The sequence below is a fragment of the Phoca vitulina genome, unplaced genomic scaffold (assembly GCF_004348235.1).
Source record: "Phoca vitulina isolate PV1807 unplaced genomic scaffold, GSC_HSeal_1.0 scaffold1, whole genome shotgun sequence".
Classification (NCBI taxonomy): domain Eukaryota; kingdom Metazoa; phylum Chordata; class Mammalia; order Carnivora; family Phocidae; genus Phoca; species Phoca vitulina.
Window position 1 is genome coordinate 92,166,995 of NW_022589704.1, and position 26,295 is coordinate 92,193,289.

The window sequence follows — 26,295 nt, forward strand, 5'->3', positions numbered from 1 at the left end:
AGTTGAGGCAATTTATATGGTCACAGACTTGGTTTACAGACAATTACTTTTCAGTGTATATTACAATCTATTACGACAACTAGTGTCTGAGGATCAGTACTAGTTACGTAATTCCTGGTCCCTGGGCAAGAGGAAAATGCAGGGGTGCTTGTTAAAAATTATTGAGAATTTTGAGTTGGTAATAGCAGAACATTAAACCAAACACAGGGCCCTGTGTTACATCAGAGGGTGCATGCCAAGGAAGCTGGCCCTTCTGAAGACCAAAAGTAGGAGAGAGGAGAATCGCTTTTATAGAATGGTTGTCATACTAAAATAGGAATCCTTATACTAGGAATGTGTCAAGGGCACAAGGAAAATGGAGTCACTTAGCAAATTTTTAGATTATTTCCTTATTATATTATTAAGGTCACTTGACAGAGAAACAGATCATGAAAGAGATTAAATAATTTGACTGCAGTCACAAATCAGACACCTAAGGGACAACTCTTCTCTAAACTAAAGGCACTATTAGTAACTTAAGTAGTAAATTAAGAGTATACATTTACTTTTACCAAGTGAATTCATCAGTTATTTAAATAACCACAATGATAAGCTTTGAGTAGTGAATAAGAATTGTATTAAAAAAAAAAAAAAGAAAATAGGAATTGATTTTGCTTCTTGACCCCAAGAGGATTCCTTTAGGTAAACCAACCAGCTCAAAACTTACGTAAATTACTAGAAGTTACCAGAAATCATTTTTTTCTTTTTTAAAAGAAACCAGATAAAAATAACTAACCATCCAGCTTCAGGGTATTTAAAAAGTTTCTACAAAGATGAACCAAACTATAGTATTGCCTATACAAACTCCCACAACTAAACGTCAGTGAAATGATTTCTCTGGTAATACCATAAATATATTTCACTATCCTATAAATAGCAGTTTTCATTTCTATCCTTATTAATCCCTAAAGCAACAGAAATGGCAAAGATCGCATCTCAGGTATTTGACTATAGACAACAGCATCACTGCAGTTGCCTTTCAGCCTCAATGATTCTGCTCAATGACTAAGTAATTGAATAAAATCTAGCATTAACCTTCTCTAAATATAGAAATACAAAGCATATTTGTTAACTAATCAACATATTAACACCAACAAAGTAAAAATCCAGTTATAGTGAACTAGTTAGAAGTGAAAGGTTTTGTAAAATTATGCTATTTCTACGGCAATAGTGCTTTATGGCCATGTTACAAATGACTTCTGAGTAATCTAACTTTGTACAAAAAATTTATATTCTAATCCTAGTCAGTAATGAAGTGATTGATAATATGCTATTTTCTCAACTTTTCTGTGAATGAATTTTCTGTAATACTTAAACTTGTAGGCAGATAAAGGACAAGGGGAAGCTTATTTCTTGCCCTTTAGTCTAACAATTAACAGTCAATCCTCTTTTCAGTTTATCAAATCACATGTACTTCAAATTCATGCTCTAAATTCCAAACACCATCAAAGCATACATTGACACATTTCCACTCCTAGGAACATAAAGGGCAGGAATGGAAATGGGAAGTGAAGATACAACCTTTTCTTGTGTTGGAAACATTACCTCAGAACATACACATACAGAAGCATAGACCACAGTGTCAGAATTTGGGCTCAGCTCTTTATAGACTGGAAAAGTAACTTACAATGGTCTTGTAAGAATATAGTCCACTACAATTGACAAGAAAAATGTAGAAACCTGGCAGAATTCGCTGCAACATAACCTGACTTCAAATACCTTGACTTATATAGTCACATCCCCCCAAGGAACTTCAACTATTTCTCATACTACTTTTGTAGTTTATTCAAAATACTTTCAAAGTTATGTTATCTTGAAATACAACTTTGAAAAAAAATGCCAATTTATGGACAGATGTGGCTCCAATTTCCTTTATTTAAATTCACTAATTTTTGGAGATTCACATTGGAGCCTCCCAGCCTAAAAATTCTCTCTTAGGAAAAAACATCTGACAGCGAAAACTCAATAAATAGTTATAGATTCCATGTCACAGAATACTGCGTTATGGAATTTGCATCAGTAAGTTTCCAATGGTATTTTAGATTCCCTAATGCAACCTAATCCCAATCAATATCCATGTCACAGTGTATCTCCACACAAACATGCACATTTTCAAAATGTGACAACATAACACGAAATCTAAAACATGTGACTCCAGCACCTCATCATTTGTAACAGAGTGTAGTAGGCTGTAAACCCAGGATATGACTGGAGGGTGATATAAAGATGAATAAGGTCCCTGTCTTTGAATTAGGTATGCTTAGCTCTGACACCATATTAGAATAGTAGTATAAATAGGACTTATGAAAGCAGGAGGCAGAAATTAATCCTGACAGCGGTAGACATCTGAGCTTGAACTTACGGAAAAAAAAAAAAGTCAGAAAAAAGTATAAAATGAATAATACCCGTGGGGAAAAGTAGAAGTAGAAGAGTTGTGAGAACACGAAGTTCTAGATTTGAAAGACTTGGAAAATAGAACAATGACTAAATGTTAGTACTTCATTCAGAAGTAGCATAAATACACTGGTAGCATATTCTTTTTTTTAAAAATTTTATTTATTTGACAGAGACAGCGAGAGAGGGAACACAAGCAGGGGGAGTGGGAGAGGGAGAAGCAGACTCCCCACGGAGCAGGAAGCCCGATGCGGGGCTCGATCCCAGGACCCTGGGATCATGACTTGAGCCGAAGGCAGACGCTTAAGGACTGAGCCACCCAGGCACCCCTGGTAGCATATTCTTAAAACAATAGTGGAGCTATTAAAAACAAGAATGTCAAGCACTTTAAAAGAAAATATATTTCCTAAGAAGCTCATATTAACATAATTTTGTTCACTGCCTTATTTCCAGATGTTTTAAAAGCTGTAAGTAACCCTCCTATGTGGCTCCTGCTGCATCACATCCTGCAAGCAGCGTGGACAGGGATGGGAGGCACTCCAAAGTGACTCCTGTCCTGGGGAGAGGGCAACATAACCACACAAACCAGTTCCACTGCAGCCCCAGCAGATGGACTGGGGGCAGACAGCTGATCTGACTGCCAATCACATCCACCAACAAAAAGCTCTCAAGTGGCAGCACAGGAAGAGAGCCCTGCAGTTTGGGATCACTGCAGCCATGCCAGACAAATTGGGGGTAGGCATCTGGTCTGACTGCTGGCCCCACCTACCTACAAAAGCCTCTCAGGGGACCCTGCAGGGCAGTGCTATTGTAGACCCAGTGAATTGGATGAGGGCAGGCATCTGGTCTGACTGCTGACACTGCCCAACTACAAGCCCACAGTGGCCCTAAACAGCACAGGGACTAAATCCTGCCCACAGCATGCAAGATGGGCCACTGCAGCTAAGAGGACTGAAGGCAAATGTGGCTCAGATACAGCAGCAGCGCACACGCAACCCATGGAGGAGACACCCTGAAGAACCGGGTTCAGATCAACAGGAAACAATGTGCTACAGGGCACCACCCTTCTTCCTAAGGCCACTACTTTCAAGATCAGTAGACATAGCTGACTTTCCTAATACACAGAAACAAACACAGAGAGTTAGACAAAATGAGGAGACAAGAATATGTCCCAAATGAAAGAACAGGACAAAAATTGCAAAAAAAAGAGCTAAATGAAACCGAGATCAGCAATATGCCTGGATAAATAATTCAAAGTAATGATACTTTGTAATGATACAAAGATATTAACTGGACTTGGGGAAAAAAATGGACAAACTCAACAAGAACTTCAACAAAGAGAAAAAAACAAACAAAAAACCAGTCAGAATGAAGAATTCAGTAACTGAAATGAAAAATATACTAGAAGGAATCAGCAGATTAGAGGATGCAGAAAAACAGACCACTAACCTAGAAGGCAGGGTAATGAAAACCAAAAAGAAAAAATAATAATAAAAAATGAGAATGGGTTAAGGGAGCTCAGCAACATCATCAAGTGTAATAACATTTCCATTATTGGGATCCCAGAAAGAAATGAGAGAGAAAAAGAGGCAGAAAATTTATTTGAAGAAATAAAAGCTGAAAAATTCCCGAATCTGACGAAAGAAACAGACATCCAAATCCAGAAGGCACAGAGGGCCTCCAACAAAATCAACCCAAGGAGGTCCACACCAAGATACTTAGTAATTATAAGCAGTGATAATGAGAGAATTTAAAAAGCAGCAACAGAAAAGAAAACAGTTACTTAGGAGGAAAATCGCAGAAGACAATAAGCTGATTTTTCAGCAGAAACTTTGCAAGCCAGAGTAATATGATATACCTCAAAGTACTGAAAGGAAAGAAACCACCAACAAGAACACTATGACTGGCAAGATTATCATTCAGAATAGAAAGAGAGAGAGTTTTCTAGGCAAACAAAAGTTAAAGGACTTCACCACAATTAAACCAGACTTACAAGAGAAATTAAAGGGAACTCTTTGAGTGGAAAGAAGGCCATAATCAGGAGTAACAACATTATGAAAGAATAAAATTTCATATGTAAATACAAACACAATAAAAGTGGTGGATTAACCATTTATAAAATCATTACAGAGGTTAAAGCACAAAAGCAGTACATTAAATTATATCTATAAAAAGCGTTTAAGGGATCCACAAAATAAAAGGATGTAAAATATGACATCATATACATAGAATGTGGGTTGGAGGAGATTATAAATTAGTTCTCTTACAACAGGTTCAAAGTTAAATTGACATCAATGTAATATAAACGGCTAATGCATAAGATGTTACATATGAACCTAATGGTAACCACAAATCAAAAATCTGCAATAGATACACAAAATAAAGAGAAAGGAATCTAAGCATTTCACTGGAGAAAGCCAGCAAACCACAAGGGAAGAGAGCAAAAGAAAGGAAAAGAGAACTACAAAAACAACCATAAAACAAGTTAACAAAAGAGCAGTAAATATATACCCAACAATAACTACTTTGAATGTAAATAGACTAAATGTACCAACTAAAAGACATACGGTGAACGAATGGATAAAAAAAGCAAGACCCTGGGATGCCTGGGTGGCTCAGTTGGTTAAGCATCTGCCTTTGGCTCAGGTCATGATCCCAGGGTCCTGGCATCAAGTCCCGCATCAGGCTCCTTGCTTAGCAGGGAGCCTGCTTCTCCCTCAACCTGCCGCTCTACCTGCTTTTGCTCTCTCTCTGACAAACGAGTAAGTAAAATCTTAAAAAAAAAAAAAAAAAAAAAAGGCAAGACCCACGTATGTGATGTCTAAAAGTCTTACTTCAGACCTAAATAATCATGCAGGTTGAAAGTTAAGGGATACAAAAACATTTATCATGCAAATGGAAGTGAAAAGAAAGCTGGGGAAGCAATACTTACATAAGACAAAATAGTCTTTAAAACAAAGACTGTAACAAGAGACAAAGAAGGATACTACATAATGATAAAGGGAACAATCTAACAACAGGATATAACAATTGTAAATATTTATGCACCCAACACGGGAATACTTAAATTAACATAAAGTAACTATTAAGAGACATCAAAGAAGAAATTGATAGTAATACAATTAATAGTATGGGACTGTAACACTCCAATGTTACATGGATAATCAGTGGATAGATCATGATGGATAGATCATCAATCAATGGATAGATCATCCAGACAGAAAACAAGGAAGCAGTGGCTGTGAATGACACATTGGGATCAGGTGGACCTATCAGATATATTCAGAATATTCTTTCAAAAAACACTGTAACATACATTCAAATGCACATGAAACAGTCTCCAGAACAGATCACTTGTTATGCCACAAAACAAATTTCAGTAAACTGAAAAAAACTGAAAACATATCATGCATCTTTTCTGACTACATGGTATGAAACTAGAAATCAATCACAAGAAAAAATCTGAAAAGAATACGAATACATGGAAGCTAAATAACATGCTACTAAACAATGGATGGCTCAACCAAGAAATCAAAGAGGAAATCAAAAAATACATGGAGACAAATGAAAATGAAAACACAATGGTCCAAAATCCTTGGGATGCAGCAAAAACTGTTCTAACAGAGAAGTTTACAGCAATACAAGCCTACCTCAAGAAGCAAGAAAATTTTCAAATAAACAACCTAATCTTAGACCTAAAGGAGCTAGGAAAAGAACAAACCCCAAAGCCAGTAGAAGGAAGGAAATAATAAATTTTAGAGCAGAAATAAATGAAATAGAGACTAAAAACACAACAGAACAGATCAATGAAACCAGGAACTGATTCTCTGAACAGATAAACCATTACCCAGATTCATAAAGACCAAGAGAGAGACAGATACAAAGAGAAAGGACTTAAATAAAATCAGAAATAAAGGAGGAGAAATAGCTGACAGCCACAGAAATACAAAGGATTATAAAAGAGTATTATAAAAAATTATATGCCACAAATTGGGACAATCTGGAAAGAATGGATACATTCCTAGAAACATATAATCTTCCAAAATGAAATTAGGAAGAAATAGAAAATCTGAATCTCTCAATTACTAGCAATGAAATTGAATCAGCAATCCAAAAGCTGCCCCAAAACAGAAGTCCAGGACCAGATGGCTTCACAGGGGAATTCTATCAAACTTTATTTATTTTAAAAGTTTTTATTTATTTATTTGAGAGAGAGAGAGAAAGAGAGTGTGAGAGATCACAAGCAGGGGGGAGGGGTAAAGGGAGAAGACTCCCTGCTGAGGAGGGAGCCCGATGCAGGACTCAATCCCAGAACCCCTGGGATCATGACCTGAGCTGAAGGCAGAAGTCTAACTGACTGAGCCACCTGGGCGACCTCTATCAAACATTTATTTATTTATTTTTTATTTTTTTAAAGATTTTATTTATTTATTTAATTGACAGAGAGAGAGAGAGAGAGAGAGACAGCGAGAGAGGGAACACAAACAGGGGTGAGTGGAAGAGGGAGAAGCAGGCTTCCGGCCGAGCAGGGAGCACAATGCAGGGCTCGATCCCAGGACCCTGGAATCATGACCTGAGCCGAAGGCAGTCGCTTAACCAACTGAGCCACCCAGGTGCCCTCTATCAAACATTTAAAGAAAAGTTAATACCTATTCTCAAACTATTCCAAAAAAAAGAGAAGAGGAAGGAAAGCTTCTAAGTTCATTGTATGAGGCCAGAACTACTCTGATACCAAAACCAGATACACTACAAAAAAGGAAAACTACTGGCCAATATCTCTGATGAACACAGATGCAAAAATTCTCAACAAAATATTAGTAAACCAAATCCAACAATACATTAAAAAAAATCATTCACCAGTGTAGAGTGAAATTTATTCCAGGGATGCAAGCGTGGTTCAATATTTGCGAATCAATCAATGTGATACATCACATTAACAAGAGAAAGGATAAAACCACATCATCATCTCAGTAGATGCAGAAAAAGCATTTGATAAAGGACAACATCCATTCATGATAAAAACCCTCAACAGGGGTGCCTGGGGGCTCAGATGGTTAAGCATCTGCCTTCAGCTCCAGTCACGATACTGGGGTCCTGGTATGGAGCCCCGCATCAGGCTCCTTGCTCAGTGGGGGGCATCCTTCTCCCTCTCCCTCTGCTGCTCCCCCTGCTTGTGCTCTTTTGCTCTGTCAAATAAATAAATAAAAATCTTAAAAAAAAAAAAAAACCCTCAACAAAGTAGGTTTAGAGGGAACAAACATACATAATAAAGCCCACATACAAAAAACCCACAGCTAATATCATACTCAGTGGTGAAAAAGCTTTTCCTCTAAGAGCAGGAACAAGACAAGGATGTTTACTCTCACTACTCTTATTCAACAAAGTACTGGAAGCCCTAGCCCCAGTAATCAGACAAGAAATAAAAGTCATCCAAATTGGAAAGGATGAAGTAAAAATTTCACTATTGGAGATGACATAATATTATATATAGAAAACCCTGAAAATTCCACCAAAAAACTACTAGAACTGATAAATGAGTTTAGTAGGACACAGGATACAAAATTAACATACAGAAATCTGTTGCATTACTATACACTAATAATAAAGTAGCAGAAAGAGAAATTAAGAAAACAATCTCACTTGTAATTGCATCAAGAATAAAATACCTAGGAGTAAACTTAATCAAGAAGGTACTTTGAAACTACCAAACATTAATAAGAGAAATCAAAGATGACACAAACAAAAGGAAAGATATTCCATGCTCATGGATTAGAAGAATCAATATTGTTAAAATGTCCATACTACCTAAAACATTTTTTACTGAACTAGAACAAACAATCCGAAAATTTGTATGGAACCAGAGAAGACCCTGAATAGACAAAACAATCTTGAAAAAGAACAAAGCTGGAGGTATCACATTCCTAGATTTCAAACTACAGTATAAATCTGTAGTAATCAAAATAGTATGGTACTGGCACACAGAGAGACACACGGATCAACAGAACAGAATAGAAAGCCCATAAATAAATCATATTTATGTGGTCAATTAATTTATGACAAAGGAGACAAGAACATACAATGGGAAAAAGTTTCTTCAACAAATGGTACTGGGAAAACTGGGCAACTACATGCAGAAGAATGAAACAGGACCATTTTCTTACACCATATACAAATAAACTCAAAATGAATTAGAGTCGTTAAGTATGAGACCTGAAATCATAAAAATCCTGGAAAAAAACATATGCCGTAATTTATTTTTTAAGAGTTTACTTATTCATTTTTTATTTTCTTTTAAGATTTTATTTATTTATTTGAGAGAGAGAGACAGAGAGAGAAACAGCATGAGAGGGGAGAGGGTCAGAGGGAGAAGCAGGCTCCCCGCTAAGCTGGGAGCCCAATGTGGGACTCAATCCTAGGACTCCGGGATCATGACCTGTGCTGAGGGCAGTTGCTTAACCAACTGAGCCACCCAGGCACCCCAGCTTACTCATTTTTTAAAAGTAATTTCTACAGCCAACAGGGGGCCTGAATTCACGACCCTGGGATCAAAAGTCACATGCGCTACTGACTGAGTCAGGCGCCCCCTAGGCAGTAATTTCTTCTTTGACATTGCCTTAGAAACATTTCTCTAGATAGGTCTCCTTGGGTAAGAGAAATAGCAAAATTAAACAATTGGGACTATACCAAACTAAAAAGCTTCTGCACAGCAAAATAAACCATCAACAAAACAAAAAAAGTAACCTACTGAATGGGAAAAGATATTTGCAAATGATATATCCGGTAAGCGGTTAATATCCAAAATATATAAAGAACTTACACAAGTCAACAACAAGAACCTTCAAATAATCCAATTAAAAAATGGCAGAGGACATGAACAGACATTTCTTTAAAGAAGACATACAGATGGCCAACAGACACATGAAAAGATGCTCAACATCACTCATCATCAGGGAAATGCAAATCAAAACCACAATGAGATATCACCTTATACCTGTCAGAATGGCTAAAATAAAAAAACACAGGAAATAACAAGCGGTGAGAATGTAGAGAAAAAGGAACCCTTGTGCACTGTTGGGAGGAATATTAACCAGTGCAGCCATGGTGGAAAACAGCATGGAGGTTCTTCAAAAAATTAAAAGTAGAATTACCATATGATCCAGTAATTCCACTACTGGGTATTTACCCGAAGAAAATGAAAACAGTAATTCAAAAAGATATATGCACCCCTATGTTTACTGCAGGATTACTTACAATACCCAAGATATGGAGGCAATCCAAGGGTCCACTGATAGATGAGTGGATAAAGAAGATGTGGTATAATATATGTACACCATGGACTATTACTCAGCCATAAAAAATAATGAAATCTGCTATTTGCTACAACATGGATACACCTAGAGAAAGACAGATACCATATAATTTCACTCATATTTGGAATTTGGAAAACAAAACAAAGGAAGAAACAGAAAGATTGAAACAAAAACCAGACTCTTAAATAAAAAGAATAAACAGGTTGTTATGAAAGGGGAGGTGGTTGGCAGGATGGGTGAAACAGGTGAAGGGATTAGGAGTACAGGTATCCTGATGAACACTGAGTAATGTACAGAACTGTTGAATGATTTTATTGTACACTTGAAACTAACGACATTGTATGTTAATTATACTTAAAGAAACTCTACAGGTAATATAAAATTGATCTCTTTAATTGTTCTCTCATGATGTATGCCTTAAAAAACCAAAAATTAAATGGTGTGCTTTTTAAGAGTAAGGTTAGAAACTTTAACATCCCCCTTCTCCACCCCCATTAAAAACAAAGAAACCCATATCAGCTATTGCAGGGCTAAGCCAGTAAGCAGGCATTCAATATTATACTCACTGAATAGATAATAGAGAAAAACATATTCTTAATAGAGAATCAAAATAATATATGCTTCTACATGAAACCAGAAGCTTACTATGCATGCTGACAGGCAGACCGAGAATGGCATTTTTCACTCTTCATGTTCAGCAAATGGCTCTGTAAGCAAAAGCTGAACTTAAGTTTTAAGGTAACATGTTTAAAATACGGTTAAACACATTAAATTGCCCTTTCATTAAAATGAAACTTGACCGCATGATTACAAAGCACCTCAGTGAATTCATGAATTCTTGGTCACTCATAAATCCTCTCCTTAGAATCTGCACTGCAGCTGAAATGCAGATTTCATGTCATTAATCTCGAAGTGTTTACTTGATAAGGAGTAACACCAAACTGTTTTAGTTTACATTTAATACAGAAAGCTTGAAACAAAGGTTTTATTTCAATATTTCTGAATAAGTCTGGACATTTAAAACATCTCTTAAAAAAGCCTTACTTGATTATACTATAGGTTTTCATAGTAGAACATTTGGAAAATACAAAAAAGGAAAAAGCCACTATAGAAAAATCCATTTTTGTAAAACAATTACTCATAGATAATCACAATTTACATGTATATATAGACAGCCTTATTTCTATGCTCAGATATAATATAAATATCCACTTACACTGTTTATAGAAATGGCACACATACTGTTTTAAAACCTTTTCCATGTAATGTTTCCATAGCTATGGATAGATAAGATTAACAGAAATTTTTAGAAATGATGGGAAGTCAATCAGAGGAAGACAATTACCATATGATCTCACTCAAATGTGGAATTTAAGAAACAAAACAGAGGATCATACGGGAAGGGAGGGGAAAATAAAACAAGACGAAATCAGAGAGGAAGACAAACCATAAGAGACTCTTATTCATAGGAAACAAACTGAGGGTTGCTGGAGGGAAGGGGGCTGGGGGGATGGGGTAACTGGGTGATGGGCATTAAGGAGGACATGTGATGTAATGAGCACTGGGTGTTATATAAGCCTGATGCATCACTGACCTCTACCTCTGAAACTAATAATACACTATATGTTAATTGAATTTAAATAAAAACAAAAACAAAACAAAAAAAATGGGAAGGAACTATTTAAGTAAATTTTCTTAGAACATATTTAGACCTCAAGTTAACAATTCAAGGATGAGAAAAGAAGTCAATTGATGTGACTCTGTTGTACTTTAAGGAAAGGGCATATGTTAAGAAGCTAACAAGACAAAAAGACTAAATATTTTAGAACAAACTATGTCGGTTTCCTCTGGCCACTCTGGAATTCAGACCAAACACAAATTTAGCCCAAAATTCCTATGCCTTTTCATTTAGGATACTACATAATGTTCTTTTTTTTTTTTAATGGTAACACAAAGTAACATTAGTAGCTAACATTACATGACATTTACTAGGTTTTGGGCACTGTTCTAAGCACTTTATATATGAAGTGAGATGAAGAAACAAAAGCACAGAGAGGCTCACACCACATTGCCCAAGGTTACCTCCTGGTAAGTGTTGTAGCTGGGATTTTCACATAGTAGTCTGATTCTAAAATTTACTTTTCTCAGGGACAAATGTTGAAGTAGAAAGAGTATTAGAGTAATACTGCTCAAATAAGTGGAACACTATATACTTGGTCTCCTTCCATTTTTTTAGTATTTTGGTTAATGAAGACTTTTACTGTAGTTTAAGATACTTGTCTCAAGATAAATTTAATTATAGGAAAAAAATTATTGCAAATAGTCAAACAACAAGGGAACCTTTTTCATTTGAATTTAAGATTGTTTGTATGTATAAATATGGTTATCCAAAATAGGAATCAGAGTGAAAAGTTGCTGAACAGTTGGTGCAGATGGTAGTTATATGAACTTGGAGCTAAAAAAAAAAGACCATACATCAAAGAGTTTAAACGATCAGCCCATAATGTCCTCTCCTTGGGAGGGACTCTTCTTTACTTGTTTTGCCCATTACTCTCAAGGTGCGTGGTTTGTGACCTCCTGTATTTCAAGATTACACTTCCTTGCCTTATTATAATTAGATCTCACATGTACATGAAACAGTTGGAAGAGGAAAAGGAGGCTCAAATGGTGACATGTTTCAGGTTCATGTCCCTTGATCTGTGTCTCTCAACCTAAGTATTTTCATGCCAATCTTCAATGTTTCTTGTTGGGGTTTAGCTTTGCTTTTTTGCTTCAAAGGCTGACTTTGCTCAAAATGTATACTCTGTTTCTATATCTCAGATGAATCCACACAAGATTTAACAGAATTTTCATTATCTGGATCTCTTCTCTGCAAAGTTGACTTGTTTTGCCAAGAAATCAGCCTCTACCTGGTGGGGCAAAGCTAGCTTTAACCTGGATGCCTGTGTACAAAGGGCAATGTTCTGTATCATGGGTTAAGTCTTAAGTGCTTGTGAAGCAATGATTTTTTTTTCTATACAGAGTAGCTTTACATTCACGTTTATATTTGAGGCAGGAAAACTCACCAGGTATGAACCCCACTGGGCAGGAAGCTGCCAGGGCTTAAGGACTCTTAACTCTAAGCCTGTTATGGCTGAAAAAAAGTATCATTTAACATTTGATACTCTGTATGACTAGCACCTCAGGAGGTGAATTCTAGGGTAATTTGGACAGGTGCCTAAACGTTTTTCTAGAAGTCACAATGAGATGCCAGACCACTCATTCCAATAATGACAACAAAAAACCCACAACCTAGTAACTAGTTGAAAAGTATGTAATTTTTTTTAAAGATTTTATTTATTGGTCAGAGAGAGTGAGAGTGCGCACAAGCAGGGAGAGTGTCAGGCAGAGAGGGAGAAGGAGACTCCCTGCTGAGCTGGGAGCCTGATGTGGGACTCGATCCCAGGACTCTGGGATCATGACCTGAGCCGAAGGCAGACGCTTAACCTACTAAACCACCCAGGCACCCCAAAAGTATCTAATTTTGGAGTATATTCTCTAAAGAGCAGGATATTAAAAGTTGCAAAAAGACTGGGGCGCCCGGCTAGCTCAGTCAGAAGAATGTGTGACTCTTGTTCTTGGGGTCGTGAGTTTGAGCCCCATGTTGGGTGTAGAGATTACTTAAATAAAAATAAAAAAAAGTTGGAAAAAAGATTAATCGACTTTTTTGGGTGACGTAAGACCATGGGAATTATGTTGGTTAAAGTTACTATAACCACAGGGAAAACTAGAAATATTCAGTTCGAAAGCACTAAAAACAGAAAAATCCCCCACATCATTCTACTAATCAAATTAAAGAACCTTACCACTGTCTATGCAAGACAAAGTCATCAATAATTTATTAGCAACATAATATAAAGGATCATCTAATCACAAGTATGCCTCACTTTATGCACACTTGGTAAATAAAATTTACATTTAAAAGAACTGTTCAAGTTACTCACAAATTCCTCTGAACCTGTGTTTAAGCAAAGGAATCTCAGGCTGCTAAGTGTCAACTGTTACAGAGTGGCAGTAGAGAAGTGGCACTGTGGTTCAAGTTCATTATCTAATTATTCAGTCTAAAAGGAAGGGAAGGGACATAGTTCTGATAGTTTAGATGGTATAGTTTGAAGACTGCCAAGTATGAGTAAAAAAAAAAATAGTGATCTCGAAAAGAGGGAGAAAGCTGAAGACCTGGAAAGAGGAAGTAGATTCCTAGAGAATGAAAAGTACCATTAGGTTGCTGGAGGGGAGGTGGACAGGGGGATGGGTTAAATAGGTGATTGGGTAGAGGCACCTGGCTGCCTCAGTCAGAAGAGCATGTGACCCTTGGTCTCGAGGTTGTAAGTTCCAGCTCCATGTTGGGTGTAGAGATGACTTAGATAAATAAACTTTAAAAAAAAAATAGGTGGCGGGTATTAAGGAGGGCACTTGTTGTGGTGAGCACCAGGTGTTGTATGTAAGTGATGAATCACTAAATTCTATTCCTGAAGCTAATATTGCACTCTATGTTAACTAGCTGGAATTTAAATAAAAACTTGGAAGAAGAAAAAAAAAAATTCTAAGAGTATTTCCAGTATTCTAACACGCAATATATCACCAACTTGGCTACACCTAAATTATTCTTCCTTTAATAATAAGTGTTTCAGTATATCAGAAATTAAAAAAACCACAAATCATTCCTTTGATCTATCTAGGTTTAACCTGGAAGTCAGAGGAAAATAGGATCTATATCATCTGTAGAAATTTGTGTCAATATTGTGGGAAAACTTGTATTTTGTAAAGTAAGCAATGCTGATAAAAGTGATACCAAACAACAGAGTAAAAACCTCCAGACCTCAACATAGGTGTTACTTAACAATGTCATTCTCCTTTGTTAAAGGACTGCACTGCTGCAATATTACCCCATTTCTTCCAACACTTTCAGAGAAGAGTACAATCAATTCTGCAAGCAAAGAGAACTAGGACAATATAAATTGATGGCTTAGGCACTTTCCTGGAGGGCTCCAAAGAATATTCTATTTTTAACTCTCTTTCACTTCAACAGAGAAGAGAGCAAGAAGGAAACACAGTGCTCAGCAGAAAAGTATTGCACAGGCTTTAACAGGCTAGTTTTACTTTATGCAGGTGACCTGAACAGCATCTGTGTTAAAGGAAAGCATTCTTAGTAATACGAATTAGATATAATAAGAAAGATAATAAAAAGAACCGAAGAACTGCTTTGTCAGAACAGCCCTAAATCTAAGGTGATTTCATTTAAGTTTTTCAAGACTAAACTTGTATAGCAGAAGCAGTGTGAGGGGAGATTTGTTTTTGTTTTGATAAGCCATTTTTGCCAACTCTAAGTTTATATGTAACTAGGTATCTACAGTGCAATTTAGATGAACTGTTTCCAAATCCTCAAAACCTCAAGTTTGTAATCCTGGTCTGTCTTACACACCTGCAGCACATTTTTAGTGAGCAGGCAAGTCCAACTAAGGATAGTGTCTTTGGTGCATTTAGAAGAAGACACAAACACCAGCACACCTTCACTACTCTTTCTCCTGTATCACCTTCTGCTCCACTACTTCTGTGCCTGAAATAAACATAAACACAAACACAAAAAAACGAATCTAATAAAAACAGCCACGTAGAGGTTATAACTCAGGGCTATTTAAATGATGACCCCATGGAAGAGTCTGCACAGCTCAAGGAAATCGGTGGGTACTTACCAGATACTTTTGGCTCCAAGTTTCAGTGGCGGCAGGTTAATGGAGAGGGAAAAGGGAAATAGGTGGATTTGTAGGTATTACACAATGTCTGAATCTGTGCTGGTTACACAATACTCAGAAAAGCTCATAGAATCAATGAAAAAAACAAGGATAACCAGGGCCATCACGAAGTAACATCATTACAAAATTCCTCTTACTTGAGTCAAAAGATGCCAGTAAAGAAACTAACTTTGTACCAAAGTCCCTATTTAACACAGCTAAGTCCCCTGTTAATATCATCCCTCTGATGCTTATCCAATATATCAATTTCTTCCTTGCTTTTATACCAAGTCAGCTTTAAATTTGTGTTCTGCAATGCTGCCAATATTCTCCACATGTCACAGATTGTTTATCCTAAAATGTTCCTTCTATGGTGTGGTTCATCGGGAACCTACTATAGTCTGCTGGTAACGAAGCTTAATTGGAACCACATAGTTTGAGTTACCTGAAAAGCTAATACTGATGATATAATGCATTGATATTCTTTGCATTTATCAACTGGCGGCAAAACTAAAATGACATTTCATTTTACAAAGTCATTTTGCTTCCCACATGCATAAAATATCACAGTTTGGGGGAAAAAAATTGAATTATATCCTTAGTCAGAGCCAAAGTAGTTTCAGATGCTTTTAGGTGTCTTAGGTCCATTAGATGGCATGCATTAATGCACACTAATATTCCTTAAAAGTTATGTAGCAATAGACTTTTGCTAATGAGTTTGGCATGCTTAAGCCATTAGATTTTTAAGAAAAGCTATAAACCAAACTGAATCTGTCATTCAAATCTGCTTTGGAAAAGAAATTAAAGCAATAGCTTTCACAAATTTTTAAAAGGTAAATTATATTAAGACAAGGTTGTCATTTAAATTCAAATCCCTATTTCTGAGTATGATGCATGAATAAAAGGCATTATATGGAAAATATAAGCAAATATTAATACCTTAATACAGCATTAAAAAAAAAAAAAGAAAGAAAAAAAGCAGTGGAAACCTGAGTAAAAGGAAGCCAGGAAGCAGCTGAAAAAGAGACCGGTTCACTGTGAGAAATGTAAACCTCTCAGACAGTGCTACGGCCCCGAATCCAACAGCTCAGGAACAAGGCCAATTATTGCAAAATATTAAACATATATGGTAAAGCTGCAAACCTTTCAAAAAAGAGTCATAAGAATGAAAGCAGCTACAGAGAAAACAGCCAGGGCCGCATAAACCCAAAATCTTTGCTCTAAGTACTATGTGCAGGAACGGTTTCTTTATATCAAGCTCCTTACATGTAGTATACCTTATAGTATTCAAGCTGTAAAGTTTATGATAAAGGGTTAAGATAATAAATCCTTACTATTGTAAATGGCAAATAACCGTATCTTTTGAAATAGTTGTCTGTGTGACTCCAGTTATTGACAGTAAGTCACTAAGCTATTGCAAACCAGTCTTCCAATATTCTACCTTTCTGAACTAAAAAGGTCTCACATAAGATAGAAACCAGAATCATGGAATTTTAGAGTACACAGAGGCTTCAATAGCCAATACAGTAAACCTCCCTTTGCAAGCAAGTAAATTGAAACCCAGAAGCTTTAAGTGATAGATCTAATACCAGTTAAAAATGAAAAAGGGCTGTCAGGATTTTACTCCTATTTTGTTTTCTTTCACACTATACATTCCATTGTCTGAAAATCCTCACGTAGCCAGAATTTCTTCTGCTTCTGTTGACTGGGGTTGACTTAACCTTGTTTTGAATGACCACGACAGTTTCATATTCATAACACAAGATATATATATTCATTCCTCAGCAACAGGGTTAGCACTGTTTTCAATTCAAGTCCCGTAAGAGATGAGAGGTTTGTTGTTAAGGGGATCAATAACTATTGTGGACCTCTGACACGCATGTGGGATAGAAGACCAAAGCATTTTATCCTTGAGATATCTCCCCAACCTTCTTCCTGCCGCCAAAAGGGAAAATAACAGAAAATCTTTTATTTCTCTTGCCATATCCCCTGGTTTAAGAATACTTAATTCAATAGGTAAAAACAAACAAAAAACCCCAAAAAACAAAACCCCCAAAACCCCAAAAACCACTTAATTCGATTGGATTTGTTAAGTTAGGGGACAATTTCTTTAAATTCACATACAAACATTTAAAAATTATTTATTTGTGCCCCAGTGAAGAACTGTTCCAAATTTATTGTTTTCATTATTTGGTTGAACAATTAGTCTTACCCTTTTATGTAATAAAAGAAAATATGTTTCTTCACTTAATGTTGTTTGACAAGAAACAAAAATGTAAGAGACATTAACAAATTATTTCTAATTTTAATCAGACCGGGATGGTGGAATGTATATAGGGAAATACAAGGAAAAGAATAAAAAAATGAAATCCAGAAAGTATGATGTGTACATATCAAAATGTAAATTATGGAAGGAGAAATTGCTATAAATCTGTTAAAAAAAAAAAATTAGAAAAAATTGCCTTGTCCATTTCCCACTGCATTTTACTTTTCTATTAGGATATACACAAACATAAATGCACACTTTTCTATATGCTTTAACATAAAAAATAACCATCAGCTAACTACAAATTTTTAGATTATAACTTTTTTAGTAGTTAAAATACTACTAATTCCATTAAAAGGTTAAAATTACCAACACAATACTTGCCACTGGCACTATGAACTTTTCTTTAAAGAGGAATTTGCTATTGTACTTATTAACATAACATTCCTTTCCCTTTCAGGTAAGGAATGCTTTGAGGATTAATTTCTCTTTTTTTTCTTCACACTGAATGATATTCAACTAACTTACGCCTGTAAACTGAGAGGACAGTACATAAAATAACTGGAAGGACAAATTTTATATAACAAGTTATATTATGATGACTTTAAGAGTCAAACATAATGTCAAAAACTATTCAGATGTACTTTTTTCTGTGCCTGTTCTATATGGATGCAATCTAACTTACTTTCGTTTCCTTCCTTCTCACCATAATTAGCATTAGAAAAAAATCCACAATTAAAGTATCACTGATGATAAAAACACCTACTACCTATAACATAGATATTTTGGCCTTCAACTGGGAGGAGTGGCATATTCAGTTGTTTTCCATTACGTGGGAATATTTTTGCTGAGATGCATTTGTAAAAGCACACTGGTCCGGCCTGTGATTGAAAGTTTTCATTCTGTAGGCAGTTTGACAATGCAGAGGAATAAAAGTTTAGCGATGGAAAAGAATGAAACTAATAAGCTCAAACAAATATAGAGCAAAGGATCTCTGCTTGCCTCAATTGGCTGTACTAATAAACTAAGTTAATTAGTCACACAGAAGATATTTGAATTGGGAGAGTAAAGGTAAATTTCTTTTTTGTTATCATGACATTAACTATAGTCTGTATTATAATTTTGAAAGAAAAAAAATCAAGACAAAACAATATGAAACATCAGTCACTGTGGCCCAGGAAAACTCAGAAAATAATTTTTATTAGAATAAAACAACAATGTGTTTAAAGTTAATGAATGAACAGTGTCACAATGAATATTCTCATATAAAGAACAACTTTTGATGACTTTCAAAATTAGAGCCTGTACTAATTTGAAGCGGACTGTATTATCAAACTTCACGAAAACTTGAACTAAAGGGAGTCACAATTAAGAAAGAAGACAAATTCTAAGTTGGCTAAAATGAACAATGTTTGTACTCAATATCCTTTGGAAGAACATTTGCCACAAAAATGGGAAGACCTTATACTAAGTGTAAGATGACTCCTAGGAACAATGGATTAAGAACCTGAAAGTTCCCCTACACGGGTGATAAGTAAGAATCCTCTCTGGTTTAAGAAGTTGGTGAGTCACAATGATCACCGAAGACTGCTCAAGTCGGGAGAAGCAAGAATACTTCTCTTCAGATTGCCTGGTGCAGGCATCTTTCTCCTAAAACTGCGGCTCCCCTTAAGACTTGCACATAATATCAAGAGCAAGAAACTACCTAAGTGGAGGGTTTTGTGGCCTCAGTGAGTCATGCTGATATAGTGTGAGAGCCTCCAACAGTGACAACCAGCTAAAAAGGCCTCAAAGATACCAATAAACATTCCGCTTCAACCGCTAGAGGTATGGAAGGCTGAAAAGTACCTTATTACACATCTAGGGCAGAAATACAAATCTAGGTGGGAAGCACAGAAAGGAATTCAGTCAAGATCGTTTTTTCCACTGAGGTCACAGCAGTTTTCACTGAAAGCTTAAAGAAAATTTAAGAGGGGCAAAAGGAAAAGAATCTTTTGAGTTTTAACATATGAGATATGCCTAGTATTAGATTGCATTTGGTTTAAAAATACCTTTCACTATACAACCAGCAAACCGAAAAACAAAACACAAAAAAGATATTTAAGGACATCATTCCTTTTAAAAGCATACTGAGACCAAGACATCAAAACATCTTCACCAGGCTAAATTCTCAAAGTTGGGTCACTTGGGTCCTTGCTTCTAGTTAGCTGTTCAGGAGACATTGTAGCTTGCCTCGTCTCTCTTTTGTTGTTAACAGAGGTGGATTATTGGTCCCCAAAGGAGGCTTTACTACAATGGCAGGGAGCAACATGCAGCTGCTCACCACTCTGCTTGGCCTGGTACAGTCTTCTCATTATGGCTCTAAACACTTTACCATATAAACCTGGCAAGAGTTATTTTCTGGCAGGTGCTAAGATTTGCCCACTCTTTCAATCTCAGTGGTTTGTATATTCATATGGATCATATCTGAGACCCCTGACAGGCAGAGTGTGGCAATATCTTAATGGTAAGACTGAAATAAAGCAGAATGAAAAAAGCAATATCCGTAGCTAAGAGATCATAGCCTCAGAAATATTACTCACCTGTCTGCTGTGCAGGCTGTGGCAGTGGTTGGTTTAGATGTGAATTGTAATGGACAGAAGGGACTGGGCGGTACTGAGGTTGACTGGAGTGATAGTGGCCTGGAGCACAGTAACAGGCTGGCATCTAGGGTAAGTATTGAAAGAAAAAAAGTCCATTTCACTTGCAATAGAAATGTCTTCTCTGAGGAACAACAGAGTGTAATGAGTAATACTTCTTTTTAATGCCATCTAAAAAAATATTTTCTTAGCTTTAACTGAAAAATTTTTTAAAAATTTCAAGCATGCAGTATACGTAACAAAAGACACCTACAAATATGCCCATCAATTAGATTTAATAGGTTTAAAGTTTTGGGGCATAATTGTTTCAGATTTTTCTCCCTCTTTTATAAAACCAAACACTATTAAAATAGCTAAGGGCTCACTCCAACATTCTTTTGCTCTATGTTCAACAGAAAAACCATTATCCTATAGTTGGTATATATGATTCCTATAAATGTTTTTAAACTGTTACTATATATATGTTATCCGTAAAGAAAATTGTTGAGGATTTAAAAAATTTACATTTATGGTGCTCTACTACATAAAACTCCATGCAACTTATTTTGCAATTAACATTCTTTTTCGACACTTATCTTGGTTGAAACATGTACACTCATGCTCATTCAATCTGAATGCTGAACTGCAGTCATTGTATAAATCAGCCTATTTATCTATTCTCATGCTAATACACAGTTGTGCTGGTTCCATTCTTTTTCTCATACTTCTAATGTAAATTAAAATGCCAATACAAATCTTATTTGTCAATTATATCTTAATAAAGCTGGGGAAAAACCCAGTAAGACTAGCTTAATTCTATTTCCTTCCGGAGCTATTTATATCAGTTGTGCATTTCTCTTAAAGTAATCTGACCTAGTTTGGAATAAGGAATAAACAATCAATTCAGTGATGTAGAAGTTTGTGGTAAATTAACTTTATTAGCTTCAAAAGCTCTTTCAGGTTCTGTCTTCCAATCGGGTTACTTCTAAAAGAAGAGACATCTGTAGACATCTTAAAGAGTGCCTATTTCATCTGGAAACCAGTTGAATACAGAATTTCTAGATCAGTTATAAGCCAAGAATCTCCTAAATTTACTGTTAACATTCTTCTGTTTTTGAACCATTAGATGCAATACATTTGTGATCCCTTAATTGTTCCTGGAGGTATCAGCAAGCAATAGGTATGTCCTAATTTCAGATCTTAATCTATTATTATACTCTTCAGTATGTGTATAAATAAGAGTATACACTGTTCTCCCACTTAATTAAAAAAAAGACATCATTGTTTAAGGCAAAAATCGTAACCATGATATATTTTATTTATAATGTATACACATGCAATGTATATGACAACAGCACAAACAATGGAAGGTAAATAAAATTATACTGTCAATATGACTACTATATTTTACTTGCAGTTTCATATGAACTTGAAATAGATAGTAATAACCTAAAGATACAGATCATATCCCTAAAGAAACTATACAAACATGAGATTTAAAGGACTGTAGTAAAAAGGCCAAAGAAAAAATAAATTAGAACACTAAAGGAGTTCAAATAATACAAAAGGTAGGATAGGAGGCATATAGGAATAAAACAGAGATAGAACAAATGGAAAACAAATAGCAATGTGGCATACCTACCTCTAACCATGTCAATAGACCTATTAAAGCTAAGAGGACTAGACATTCCAATGAGACTAGATAGAACAGCAAAGATGAACTATATAACTATATGCAAAAGACAGACTTTAAATATTAAGGTCACAAATTACAGGATGGAAAAGGCATACCACTTAAATGCTCATCAAAAGAATGCTGAAGTCACTATATTAAAGTCAGATAAAATAGGTTTTAAGACAAGAAACAGTACTAGAGAGAGAAAAACATTTCATAATGGTAGGAGTCAATATATTAGGTAGAAATGATAAATATAAATCGCTTAATATAGGTTTCAATATTATTAAAAAAACTGGCAGAATTTAAGGGAGAAATAGACAAATCCACTATCACTTATTGGTAGAACTGGATAAAAGATCTGAAAGACACAAATCAACCACATTGGCTCAACTAATACTTAGAGAATACTAAATGCAAGGAACAGTAAAATATGAAAGAAATTAAAGACGACCTAAGTAAATGGAAAGACATCGCATGTTCATTAAGACTGGAAGATTTAATATTAAGATGCAGTAATATCCAAAGCAATCCACAGATTCAATGCAATCTCTATCAAAATTTTAATGGCCTCTTTTGCAGAAATGGAAAAGCCAACCATCAAATTTACATGGAATCGCAAGCTATATCAGCAAATAGTCAAAGCAATCTTGAAAAAGAACAGTTGGAAGACTCACAATCCCTGATTTTAAAACTTACCACAAAGATATAGTAATATAATAGTGTAGTACTGGCATAAAAGTGGAAACATAGAGAATAGCATAAACTGAGAGCCCAGAAATAAACTCTTACATTTATGGTTAACTGATATTTGACAAAGGTACCAAAATCATTCAGTGGGAAAAGAATGCTTCAACAAATGATGCCAGAACAGATAGATACACACATGCAAAAGAATGACGTTGGACGCTTATGCCTCATTATCATATGCAAAAATCAACTCAAAATGGATAAAAGATCTAATTATTGGAGCTAAAGACCACAAAACTCTTAAAAGAGAACATAAGGATAAAATCTTCATGACTTTGGATTTGGCAATGGATTCTTAGATATGACTAGAAAAGCAATGAGCAGTAAAATGAAAAGAGATAAAATGGATTTCATCAAAGTTAAATTTTTGTACATTAGGGACATTATCAAAAAGTCAAAAGACAATCAATAGAACAGGTGAACATATTTGCAAATCACACACCTGATGAGGGTCTAGTATATAGTATATATAAAGAACTCTTACAACTGAACAACAAAAAGACAATCTCCTGAAAAAATTGGCAAAGGACTTAAAAGAGACATTTCTCCAAAGACAGACAACAGCCAACAAGTACATGAACAGATGATCAACACCACCAATCATTAGGGAAATACAAGTCAAAACCACAATGAAATACCCACTTCACATCACCAGGATAGCTGAGATAATAATAACAACTTTTAAAAAAGGTAAATAGTAAGTGTTACTTTGTCAAAATGTGGAGAAACTGGAACCTCTATACATTGCAGACGGGAATATAAAATGACACTGTGGAAAACAGGCTGGCGATTTCTCAAAAAGTTAAACATAGATATACCATATAATTCAGCAATTTTATTCCTATATATATACCCAAATAAATGAAAGTGGATATCTGAATAAAAACATGTACCTACATGTTCATAACAGCACTGTTTACAATGGGCAAAAGGTGGAATGAACAAATGGTGGTATATTCATACAATGGTATATTATTCAGACAAAAGAAGGAGAAGGAATGAGGTACTGATACATGCTACAACGTGGATTAACCATCAAACATGTTAAGCTAAAGAAGCCAAACACAGAGGGTAACAATATTGCATGAGTCCATTAATAGGAAGTATCCAAAATAGGCAAATCCTTGGAGACAGAATGCAGACTGGTGGTTGCCAGGGGCTGGGGGCTGGGGCGATTAGGTAGTAAATGCTTAATGAGTAGAGTTTTCTTTTGGGGTGATAAAAATAAAATGTTTTGGAACTAGAGAGAGGTGATTGTTGGAAAACACTGTGTATGTACTAAATGTCACTGAATTGCTCACTTTGAAATGGTTAATTTTATGTTATGTGAACTTTATCTCAAAACAAAACCAAAAGAAATCACAAAACACTAAAATGATAGAATACAAGTTCTTTTCTTTTTTTTTAAGATTTAATTTATTTATTTGACAGAGAGACAGAAAGAGCACAAGCAGGCAGAGCGGCAGGCAGAGGGAGAGGGAGAAGCAGGCTCTCGCTGAGCAGGGAGCCCGATGCGGGGTTCAATCCCCGGACCCTGGGATCATGACCTGAGCCGATGGCAGACGCTTAACCGACTCAGCCACCCAGGCGTCCCTAGAATACAAATTCTTTTTTTTTTTTTTAAAGGTGTTATTTATTTATATGACAGAGAGAGACAGCGAGAGAGGGAACACAAGCAGGGGGAGCAGGAGAGGGAGAAGCAGGCTTCCCGCTGAGCAGGGAGCCCGATGCAGGGCTTGATCCCAGGACCCTGGGATCACGACCTGAGCCGAAGGCAGACGCTTAACGACTGAGCCACCCAGGCGCCCCTAGAATACAAATTCTTTTCAAGTGCACATGATCTTCCCCCAAAAGACTACATACTGGTACATAAAATAACAAGAGATTCCAAAACAATGAAATCTTAGATTCTCTGACCACATGAAATTAAAATAGAAATCAGTAATAATAAGGTATTTAGAAAGCCCCAAGTATGTGGAAATTAAATAACACACTTCTAAATAAATCATCTGTCAAAAAAGTCATACACATACAAAAAAGAGACAAAACATTCTGAACAAAATGATAACAAAAAGAACACATCCAGTTTTGTGGGTTGCAGCTAAAATGGTAATTAGAGGGAAATTTATAGCATTAAAAAATTTATGTTAGAAAGGAAGAACAATCTAAAAATCAATGATCTATGCTTCCACCTTAAGAAGCCAGACACAAAGGAGCAAATGAAACCCAAAATAAGCAGAAAAGAAGAAAACAATGGTAAAAGTAGAAATCGTTCAAATAGAAAATGAATAATAAAATTAATGAAATCCTAAGTTGGTTTTTAAAAAACATCAATGGAATTGATAAATCTCTTGAGTAAATAAAGCAAAAAGAAGAGAGGAGTGAAACTACCAACATTAAGAATTACAGAGGTGATACCACTATAGATCTTTTTTTTTTTTTAAAGGTTTTGTTTATTTATTTGACAGAGAGAGACACAGCGAGAGAGGGAACACAAGCAGGGGGAGTGGGAGAGGGAGAAGCAGGCTTCCCGCCGAGCAGGGAGCCCGACGCCGGGCTCGATCCCAGGACCCTGGGATCATGACCTGAGCTGAAGGCAGACGCTTAACGACTGAGCCACCCAGGCGCCACACCACTATAGATCCTTAAGATACTAAAATTATAATAAGGGGATATCATGACTGACCTTTTGCCAATAAATTTGACAATTAAATTGATATAAACTACAAAATTCAATCCAAAAAGGAATAGGAAATTGGATTAGCTCTATATCCACTAAAAAATTGACTCTGTAATTTTAAAGTCTTCACCACAGAAAACTCCAAGTCCAGATGCATTAGTGAATTCTAGCAAATATTTAAGAAGGATGTTAAGAAGAATCCTACACCAACTGTTTTAGGAAATGAAGGAGGCAACAATATCCCATTCATTTGAAGCCAGTATCACTGCCATCTTGATACTACAACCTGAAAAAGACATTATACACAAACTACAGACCAATAACCATTATGAACATGCATGCAAAAATCCATAAGAAAATATAAGCAAGATGAATCCAGCAATATATAAAAAGATATTCTATCATGACTAAGTGGGAGTGTGCTCTCAAAATGAAAGGATTAACTTAACATTCAAAAGTCACAGTAATTCACTGTATAAATAGAATAAAAGGGAAAAATCACATGATCATCTCAATAGATGCAGAAAAGGAGATTTCATAAGATTTAATACTCAAGTCATGGTAAAGACTCTCACCAAACTAAGAGAATTTTCTCAACCTGATAGAGGGCATGATAGAGGGCAAAAAACTCACAGATAATATCATAGTTAATGATGAAAGACCAAATGCTTTTCCTAAGACTGGAAACAAGGAAGAATATGTACTTTCAAAATTTGGCTTTAAGTTAATAAATGAATTCTAGGGATTTTACTTCTCCCTGTTGTGTTGTGTGTATATTCAACATTAGCGCTC

General features: G+C 35.8%; 1 protein-coding gene across 11 annotated transcripts in view; it reads right to left on the minus strand.

The window, feature by feature from the left end:
• Positions 1 to 26,295, minus strand: part of R3HDM1 (R3H domain containing 1) — a 197,596-nt gene that overhangs the window by 53,177 nt on the left and 118,124 nt on the right. For all 11 annotated transcript variants that reach the window (XM_032411256.1, XM_032411309.1, XM_032411285.1 and 8 more), the window contains one exon: positions 20,363 to 20,486. In XM_032411256.1, the coding sequence (XP_032267147.1) occupies positions 20,363 to 20,486 (124 nt within the window). The remainder of the gene's footprint in view (positions 1 to 20,362; positions 20,487 to 26,295) is intronic.